A 10,627-nucleotide genomic window follows, 5' to 3' on the forward strand; every position below is an offset into this window, starting at 1 on the left:
AGAGACCTAATGGAGAACCAGGGGGAACAGAGGAGAGAGAGAGAGTTGGGGAGAGAGAGGGATGCAGAACTTGAGAGACTATTGAAAGCTGAGAATGAACTGAGGGTTGGGGGGGGAGGGGGGAGGGGGGAAGACAGGTGGTGGTGATGGTGGTGGGCACTTGAGGGGAAGAGCACTGGGTGTTGTATGGAAAACAATTGACAATAAAATATTATGGAAAAAAAAATATTAAACCAAGAGCTAACATCATATCTTAGGGTGAAATAACAAAAGCATTATCACCACAATTAGAAGCTTGGTATGGATGTTGCTTCCTAGTACAATAAAAGATGAATCAGAAGAGGAAAAAAGTAATCATGAATATAATTGATACAGCTGTCTATCTAGAAAACCCAAAAGAATCTACTGAAAATCTGTCAGGATAACTTGAATCAAATGAACAGATACTTAACAAAAATGCATAAAAATCAGTAGCTATCTTGCATACTCACAATACACATCTAGAAAATATAAGGGGAAAAACTCTGAATCATAAGAGTCAAGGAATATAAAACACCTAAGAATGACATTAATGAGAGTATACAGAACCTATATGAGTAAATCAAACACCTTTCTGATATATATAGAAGGTCTGAGAAAAAGCCATGCTGAGTTCCTGCTTGGGAAGAGCAAATACCAAGATATAATGCAGTTCCAGTACAAATAGATCCCAATGGGATTTTCTGGGAAGATCCTAATAAAGTCATTTTAAAGTTTTTCTGAAAGAATAAAAGGAAATGATGATTGACAGTATTTGGAAAAATAAAGAGAAATGAGATCAGAATAAAGAAAAATAGTCTGTGTTACCATTTAATTAAAGAATATTTTAAAATGACAATCCTTGAGACAATATGGTCTGGGCATTTCTATCAACAGAACAACATGACAGGAAAGGAGGTTCCAAAAGATCCCAATATAACTGATTTTATTTCCAAGTGGATTAAAGAGTTCAATCTTTCAATCTATTTAAAAGATTTCTTTTTAATTTAAGGATTCTGTAATATTTAAGGATTTTCTAGAGATGTAAAAGACATCAAAGAGGAAATAAATGTTTGTGTTGACCACAAATATTACATATATCTCCCTGTCAAAAATTATCATAAAAATTAAAAACACAAACCTCAAACTGGAAAAATATAATAATTGTGACAAAAGACTGAGAATCATTATTGAGCACAACATTTAAACATCTACAAGATAAAGTCTAGTTTTCAAATGAAAACTGGACAAAGTTCACAGAAAATTCACAAAGTAAAAGAGATGATGACTACACATTTTATAAGTTCAACATCACAGTAAAAAAAAAAAAAGGCAAATTAAGAGAAATTTTTTTTCCCATCACATTTATTTGTTTTTAATAACAAAACAGTTTTACTGACAGTTTGGTGAAAAAATCCTCATATTAGACTCTGTGGTGGGAATCTAATTTGGAATAACTTTTCTGAAAAAGGAATATATGTATATATAGACATATTCAGAATAAAATATATAATGTTTTATTTCATACACAGTAAAACCTTGGATTGCAAGTAACTTGTTCTTTGAGTGTTCCACAAGACAAGCAAACATTTCTAATAAATTTTAACTTGATAAACAAGCAATGTCTCGCAACACAAGTAGTATGTGACGCAGAACATCACATGATCACAACTCAGCCAATGGTTCTTGAAATTTGCTTTGATATACAAGTGCTCTGGCTGATGAGCATGTTTCTGGGATGAATTATACTCACAAACCAAGGTTTTAGTGTAAAACATGTATTATTTACATATGTATTATATATGTGAGTGTGTGCATAAAATCAGCAATATATATAAACCTGAAAAATATTTATGCCTTTTGATACAGTAATTCATATGCAGCAGAATAGGCTTTTTTCCAAGGAAAGAAAAACCTAGATATACAAAGATTTATAAGCCAAGAATGTCCACTGCAATATTATAGATAACAGCATGAAATTAGAAACAGTGTTCTAAGCTGTATGATACACTGGGATGCAGTCACGAAAGCTATTTCTGAAGATTACTTGATGATACAAGAAAAAGTTTATCATATCTTATTAAGTGAAAAGGGCTGTTTATTAAATTGCATTTTTGGGGGGCATAATTCCCAGTTTTGTAGGCATGACTTCCATATTTTCACCTAGGTCATTTGTTAAAAATGTGAATGGATGGAACTTGGACCATATGTCATGGAAGGGCCACAACATGAGCCTCTCTTCTGGTTTGAGGCTGACCCACTTCTCAGGCTTAAATGGTTCAACTATCATGATTCCATTAGCTGAACCTCTGTCTTTTTTTCGGTGGTTCCCAAATATTTCCTGCAGGAAGCCACCTAAGAATTGCTCTGAGAGGTGTTTTATAAAAACCAGAAGCAAACCAAAACAAAAATAGATTTTTTGACCCCCTCCCACGGAGATTCTAATTCAGGGGGTCTGGATTAAGGCCCTAGAATTGTTTTTGGTCTCCCAGTGATTCTGACCTGCAACCAGATCCAGGAACTGCGGCTTTCTAGTTCATAATTTTCCAAGGTTTTGAAAAATATATGAATGTCTTCTAGAAGTAAGCTTCTAAATGTGGGTTAAAGAAGAGAATTTTATAATTAAAAACAAAACAAAACATATTTCCTCTTATATTTCTCCTAATCCTGTGGCATGGCTGCCATCTGTAAGGTAGATAATGTAACAAGTAGACAAGAGGCCAACCGGCAGTGTCTCCCAGACGTGACTCCTGCCACCCGCACCACACCCACCTTGTCCTGGCACCCCCACTCCCCTGCTCCGGGTCCCGCCTCTTAGGTTTCTGAAATACCAGCTGCTTCCCTCCCATCAACTTTTAACAGGCTTTCACTGGAATGCCTGGGACCAGGGCACGGTTCCTCCCCGCCAGGACCCAGTTGCTGAGAGTTTTCTATATTTGACACTTCGCTTCCCACTCATTCCTCAACCCATCGCCACCTGGCTTCCATCATCACCACTTACTGGCAGGGCTCCTGCCAAGGTCACCCTGGCTCCTGATGGCTAATCCACTGGATCCATTCCAACCCCTTTCCCAGAGGCATCTGACCCTGCTGACCATGTCCCCTCTTTCCCTGGCTTTTGTGGGGGCTGCCTGATGCCTCACCTATTTAGCAAATGCTTTTCCTTTTTTTGCAATAGCACCTTGAGGAGCCACCTTTCCCCCTTCTTAGTCCACATGGTTGGGCGGCTGACCACCGCACTGCAGATGTGGGTATTTCATTCCCCTGGCTTGAGAAATTAGGATGGGTTTATGGGCCAAGGGCTAATCAATGAGACTCAAATCTAAGACTTTGGCATAAACTGTTGGGGTCCCCTTGGGGTCACTAGATTGGCAGAACCTGAGTCTGCATTTGGAGATGGCCCCATGCCCGCCCCATGAGGGGCAACTGCCTGAGAAGGAAGCTAACAGGAGGAAGGCAGCAGAGCTGAAAGACAGAGACCAGATGGCAGCACTTGGGGTCCTAGGCCAGGCCTGAAACCAGCACACCCTGGTCTGATGAGTTTCATGAGAAAATGTACCTTTTTACTTAACCCTTTTTCAACCGAGCTTCTGTTACTCTCAAGCAAAAGGGCCCTACAATGGCTCTAAATTCCCATCCTCCCCTGGCATTACTCCGCCTCTCTGGTGCCTTTTGCCCGTGTCTCCACCACTCCTCTTCCTTTCACTCCAGCTCCGTATGTCCAACCCCTTGTGGACTCTACACCCGGATATCCACTTCAACATGGGTTTAAATCTAAACTCAAATTATGCCCCCACTCTTCCTCTCCCTGTGTCCCCAACTCAGTGGAGAGCTCCACCTCCCACCCAGGTATCCAAGAAACCTGGGCCTCATCATTGACACTTCTTGCCCTCATTTCCTGGTCTCGTTTGGGAGGCTAATTCTGGCTCATTCCTCAGGGCTCAGCTTGTAGGCTGTGTCATCAGGGAGTCCTTTTCCAATCTCCAAGCCTAAATGAAGGGTCCCTCCTATGTCCCCATCCCAGACTGAGCTTCTAGTGTCATAGCTCTTGTCACTCTAATGGCTTGTGGGTTCTTATCCATACTTCCCATGAAACTCTAAGTTCTGGGACAGCCTTGCCCTTCCTGGAAACCAATATTATTTGAGTAAATGGACACTAGGGTATACACGTATCATCTTATCTATAATAGATGTCCATTCTTCTATAAAAATCAAATATTTCAGCATTTGAGAAAGATCCACAAAGGGCATGGTGTTTGGCAGAGAAGACTATTACTTCCAGGGGCTCCAGTGCCTGGCTGACAGTAAGAACCCTAAACTGGGCTCCCGGTGTTTCCTTAACAGGATTTTCTTTAAAAGGTCAATCAGGCTGCCTTCTAGGAGTGCCTTCACTTCTCTTTGCTTTAAAACTGAGTCTAGAGCTTATCAAAGGGATGAAGTAGAGCTTTGTTCTTTAATAGGATCTATGCCCTCCCCCCATTTTCTGAAACCGGGGCCATTTGCCTGCTTCAAATTTTCTGATACTCCTCATATTCTTCATTAACTTAAAAAAATTTCTTTTTAACATTTATTTTTTGACAGAGACACACACACACACACAACACAGACAAGGGTGAGTGGGGGAGGGACTGAGAGAGATGGAGACTCAGAATCCGAAACAGGCTCCAGGCTCTGAGCTGTCAGGACAGAGGCTGCTGCGGGCTGGAACTCACAAACCATGGGATCATGACCTGAGGGGAAGTCGGACACTTAATCGACTGAGCCACCCAGGTGTCCCTCATATTCTTCATAACTTCTTAAAAATTACAAAACACAGTTCTTTGAGCACAACTACACGTTCTTCCTAGATGACCCGCCATCTATCCCCCTACCGGGCCTGTGCAGCTCCAGAGGGGTCCTCACCCTCTGAGCCTGAATCCCCTCTCAAACACGGCAGGGCTCCCTTTCTCTTGATCATTTGCTTTTGAGAGAAAAGGAAGAAAAGAAACTAATGGCTGAGTAGTTCTGCTTTCTGTGAAAGTTATAGCAAGAGTCCCAAGAATTGGGTCTAACACTTCCTGATTCTTTTTCTTGTTCTAATCCTACAAAAAAAAAAAAAAGGCCTTTTACTGCCCGAGGCATTTTTGCCTTCCTAGCCACCAGCTTCTTAACGCTTCAAGCTGTCCATAAACTTTGTTACACTTGCATATGGAACTCGTGCCCTCTTTCCCCTCTAGGAATACTATATTTAAGTGATATTTGAAGTTTTAAAACACAGTTACTTTATCAAGCAGTTTATAGGAAAATATTATACTTTGATTTTACAACTTGAGCATTAGAAGAACGAACATGTTTACACACTGACAAGGATACACAGGGGAAAAACGTATGTGGGGACTGTGTGCTGGCTATTTGTACTCTCGATTCCCTCATGTCTACTCCTCAATTCCTTTCCTTCATGTGTTTTTTTTTTTTTTAATTTATTTATTTAACTTGGCAAGGGGAGTGGGGGAGGAGCAGAGAGGGACAGAGAATCCCAAGCAGGCTTCATGCTGTCAGCACAGAGCCCACCTTGGAGCCTGAACCCATAAACGGTGAGGTTATGATCTGAGCCAAAACCAAGGGTTGATCGCTTAACCGACAGAGCTACCCAGGCATCCCAGTTTATGTGTTCTTTTAGCTTATTCCCACTTTTTTTTTTTTTTTGGCTTTCTTTCTTTCTGGAAACCATTTTTATTTTAAATTATTGTGTACAGATGCAGAAATTACTTGACTGGCACTAACTGCAGAATTATGGCAATTAAAGAGATCACAGGATGCTAAACTGTTGGAAGACTGAATTGTTTTCTTTTAATTGAGATAATAATTTATATACTACCGTAAAACTTGCCCTTTTAAAGGGTACAATCCTGTGGATTTTAGTATCTTCACAAAGCTGTGCAACTAATACCACTATCTAATTTCGGAACATTTTCATCACCCCAAGAAGAAACCCTGCTCCCATTAGCAGTCACTCTCTATGCCTTTTGCAATGTGGATAGCCAGTTGTCCACCATCATTTGCTGCAAAGAATGTTCTTTCTCCCACTGAATTGTCTTGAAACCCTTGGAAAAATAATTTACCAGACATACGGGTTTATTTCTGGACTTTTGATATTATTCTGTCATTCAATGTCTATCCATATGCTACTATCACACTGTCTTGTTTATTGTACTTTTGTAGCAAGTTTTGAAATGAGAAAGTATGAGAACTCCAATTTTGTTCTCTTTCAAGACTGTCTTGTCTATTTGATCTCTCATGTTTCCAAATGAATCTTAGGATCAGCTTATCAATTTCTGTAAAAACGGCAGTCGGGATTTTGGTAGGGAATGCACTGAGTCATAAATCACTTTGAGCAGTACTGCTCTTCTAAAAATATTAAGTCTTCCAATCCATGCACATGGATGTCTTTCCTGTGTTTTGTTGTTGTTGTCATTGTTTTAGGTTTTCTTTAATTTCTTTCAACAAAGTTTTATAGTTTCCAGTGCATAAGTTTTACATTACTTTAGTTAAATTTATTTCTAAATATTTTATTCCTTTAGATGTTATTAATAATGGAATTATTTTCTTAATTTCAGATTGTTCATTGCTAGTTCATAGAAATATAACTGATGTATATTAATCTTATACCCTAGCACTCTGCTGAAATTCCATATATTTAGAAGTTTTTTTAGGATTTCCTAAGTCCTTAATATTTTCTATACATGATCATATCCTCTGTGAATAGAGATGGTTTTACTTCTTTCCAATCTACATTCTTTCTATTCCTTTTTCTTGTCTAATTTCTTTGGGCTCTACCCTTTTAAAGCCTATAAAGTTTCTTGAGTGACTTCTCTCTTTTTTCCTCAGCAGAATAAATTTTTCTGGGACAAAGGGATAGGATGTAGGAGGAAAAGAGAAAATGGAGCTCTTTAAAACAAAAATATGCAACCATGCGTCTTGATTCCCCGTAAGCCTCACATCTTCTCAGTGGAAATGTCTTCCTTCACAGCACCTGGGCCCAGGGATTTTCTAGGGGAATCTCTGAAATCTGTTTTCCCCAGATTTTGTATACAAGTCTGGCTGAGCCCAATATCCATCCTTCCTTGGCTGTTATGTAGTCTAAGACAACATGGACACTTTCCCCCATGCCAGTCTCTTCTCCTTTTTTGGCCAACTCTTTTTTACTGGTTAGAGGTAGAGTAAGCACCCATGGTTTCTCTCATAGCACCCTCTGTCTTCTGAGAAATAAAATTGTCAGTAGGACAATAGGTTTACCAGCTGCTGTTTCTACCCCAAAGAGACTTTGACAAATAGCTCCATGACACCTGCAGTCTCCTTCTGGGCCAGTTTTGTGACCCATGTGAGGAGGGTCCACCAACTCTCCTTCCACACATCCAAAAAATAATGTAGTTTTTGACACTCAGGCTCTTCACCTCATCTAGAGGACATTTTTATTAAAACAAGGCACACATTTAGTTTCCTCACTCCAGATGAAGTTCTGGCTCTCTGTGTTTTAGTGGAGCTCTTACTTCTTCCCAGTAATGAAGGAAGAGTACAGTTTTATTAAAGGTGTGCAATGCACACCAAGGCCTTGCGGAGTTGCTTTAGAGAGAAACTTCCTTCCAATCAGTGCAGGCTCTGTGTTACCAGTGATCTCTTGGGATATACAGGAAGCCAAGTGGCTGAGGATCTTTCACTATGTAGATAAGCACACCCCACAGCCAAGTATGAACTTCCAGTGTTCAGTGGCTAGAAGCAAACAACCCAGCCACTGGAATGAAACTGGGCTGAAAACCCAGCCAGTTTCAGAGAAAAGATAGCCATGGGTTCAAGCAGGATCCAGGATGGTCAGCACCCTGGGCCAACCCCTCTGCTTCCCAGTTCCAGGGCAGGCTCTAGAGAGTAGCTGCCCCTCTGTTTGGGGATTTCCTCCCAGGAGTTAAATCTCTTCCTCCTATCTCCACCATGAAACCAAACTCAGGTCCCTGGTGCCTCATCAAGCTTCTTGTCCACCTTGATTTCCTTCTAACTTCACAGGTCCACTTTATGCCCACAGCCTAAGACAAAGTCACTTAGGTGAAGGAAGGTCTCAAAACCAAGTGACTTCTCAGTAAGGTGACTCTCCCCTCACCTTGAGGTTGCACATGGCTCCAGTGCCTAGTGAGAAGTGGTCCATTTGGATGCTGTGACCAGGAGTCAGATCTCAAAATCCTTCTTAAAACTATGCTTAGCTATTCCACAAAGCTCCCTTCAAATGATGAAAAAGAGAGAAGAGCGAGACTGAGAGCAGAGCGATGGCCACATCACATCCCGGTGGGTACAGCACCAACAGGGCTCCCTGAGCACAGGCAGCACAATAAAGCCCCGAGGCAGAGACAGACAGGAGGAACTGCCCAGGGCGTGGTGTATATGTCTTTATATCACGCTTAACATCCACGATTATTGTAATTACAACAATGCTAGCTTCTTATCCTTGACCTGTGTCTTTCAAAACACCTACCTTCCACTCTGTGTCACTTAGTCACAATACTTCGTTTTCCCATATACTTAAAAACGGGTTAGTATTACTGAGACCTTAAAGGTATGGCTTGGCATCTTTCAAGGTACCAGGGACTGTAACATTTCTATGGATTGAGTGTCTGGGATGATATCTTGAATGCTATTTTCACTTTATTAATAAGCACCAAATAAATCAACTTAATAACTATTTCCCTGAGTCTTCCTTCACATTCGCTTTACTATCTAGAATGAGACTTCAATAGAGTATATTTGCTTTGCTCAATTCATTCATAGTGTATCTGTAGGTCTGGATTGAGCATATTTCCTGTAGTGACAACTACTCTATTTGTGGGACCTATTTAGGTCACTGGAGTGGGGAAAAGAGGCCACTATTTAATAGAAATGGCATATATCCAAATATAGATGCAGTTTTCTGAACACCTGTTGAACATCAATGATGAAGAGATAGTTACAGTTTCCCAAACCCTAGACCCAAACCTTAAACGATTAGTTTTAACTTGACACAAGGTTTAGCCCAGGAAAACACGTTTCCTAATCAAAGAGAGTGAGTCTTAAAAGTAGTTTACTTCTACCTTAGAAGTAACACAGTCTCTCAAAAAGCAATTTGTTTCCATGTAAATTATTTCCCAACAAAAATCACCTCAGAGGAAGCTATAGGATTTGAACCCTAGCACATGCACAGTAACTGCGTTTAGAGACAGAGCAAGCGTGACAAATATTTTCAGTTGTCAAGGGAGGAGGGAATGACCCACCTAGGAAGTGGAAACTAACACATAGTAATACGACACTCCCCCTTGGTTCCACTGGGCACTAACTGGGGCTGCTACACACAGCTAATTTCCTATGTCTGGATAAAGGCGAGGCTGTGCAAGAGCTGAATGAAAGCGGCCTCTCTACCCGCTGCCCCCAACAATGTGGTGGGGGATGGCATGCAAGGGCCTCAAAGGAAAGGGGCATTGGAAATACCCTCCACTGTTGCCATTCATTCATTCATTCAATAGTCATCCGCTGGGGGCTTAATTCTCCAACTGGGACTCAAGAGCCCATTCTGATACCCCACACCTCTGTCCCCATTTCTAGCCCTAGGCCTCACTCACTCTTCAAGAAGATGCTTATTATCGTTTCGCTCTCCTCTCTCCCTTGCCAGGGTCCCCAGGCCAGGGTAACAGGATAAAGCCAGCCAGAAGAGTGCCTTAACAAGAGCAAGGAAGGAGGGCTCAGAGTACCTAGAGAAGGGGTTCCAAGGACCTCCCAGCCTGCCTTCCGGGGCGGCCGCGCCCCGGGGCGAGGCTGCGGGCACCTGGTCACCGCGCTAGGAGCGGGAACCTTAGGTCACGCCTGAGCTGGAGAGGGAAGCAGCCGCGAGGGGATTCCGCACATGGTCACTGGGCGCTGCAGGATGTTCGAGGGCGGCTGGAGGCTGGTGACAACACGCGGACACCTGGGAAGGACCGCCACCACCTAGGTGGTGGGCGCAAGGGTCCCGGCAAGACTGAGGAGCGGGCGGGGCGGGTTACCTGATGAAGGTGGTCTTGCCCGTGCTGTACTGGCCCACCAGCAGGATCATGGGCTTGTTTTCGAAGTCGGCGTCCTCCAGCGCTGGCGAGTGGAACTCGTGGAAGCGGTACGCCTCCTCCAGCGGCAGCACCTTGCGCAGGTAGAGCGAGCGCAGGCCCCCAGTCACCGTCTGCACCGCGTCCGCGCCGCCCGCGCGCTCGCGCCCGCCAGCCTGCCGCCCCATCCAGCTGAACATCTTGATGCAGCCGGTCCGCCCGTCGCCAGTTCACTCCCTTCGCCCGCCCTCCCAGTGCAGACACCACGCTCAGACCCCACTCGGGTTCGACCCTCGCCGGCTGGCACTGAGCTGCCCCAGCCGCTCTCGCCGCCGCCCGAGCTGGCCCCGCCTCGCGCCGTGGCAGCCAATCTCTGGTCTCTGCGTCACGACTGCTCGTTTACTATTCAGAAGGCTCTGTCAAGTCCTTCCTCATTGGGCCGCTGCCAGTGCGGGTGGTGGCCTCGGCCAATGGAGAGGAGGCTCTTAATGAATTATTGATGACGGAGTCATTCGGCAAGACTGGGCGGAGGAGAG

The 10,627-nt window shown here is 43.1% G+C and overlaps 1 protein-coding gene across 2 annotated transcripts in view; it reads right to left on the reverse strand.

Moving 5' to 3' along the window:
- Positions 1–10,401, reverse strand: part of EHD4 (EH domain containing 4) — an 82,978-nt gene extending 72,577 nt beyond the window's left edge. For both annotated transcript variants that reach the window (XM_029951116.1, XM_029951115.1), the window contains exon 1: positions 10,056–10,401. In XM_029951116.1, the coding sequence (XP_029806976.1) occupies positions 10,056–10,291 (236 nt within the window). In that variant the 5' untranslated portion in view covers positions 10,292–10,401. The remainder of the gene's footprint in view (positions 1–10,055) is intronic.
- Between the last annotated feature and the right edge of the window lie 226 nt (positions 10,402–10,627).

Source organism: Suricata suricatta, chromosome 9, assembly GCF_006229205.1.
Source record: "Suricata suricatta isolate VVHF042 chromosome 9, meerkat_22Aug2017_6uvM2_HiC, whole genome shotgun sequence".
In the NCBI taxonomy this organism is placed as follows: domain Eukaryota; kingdom Metazoa; phylum Chordata; class Mammalia; order Carnivora; family Herpestidae; genus Suricata; species Suricata suricatta.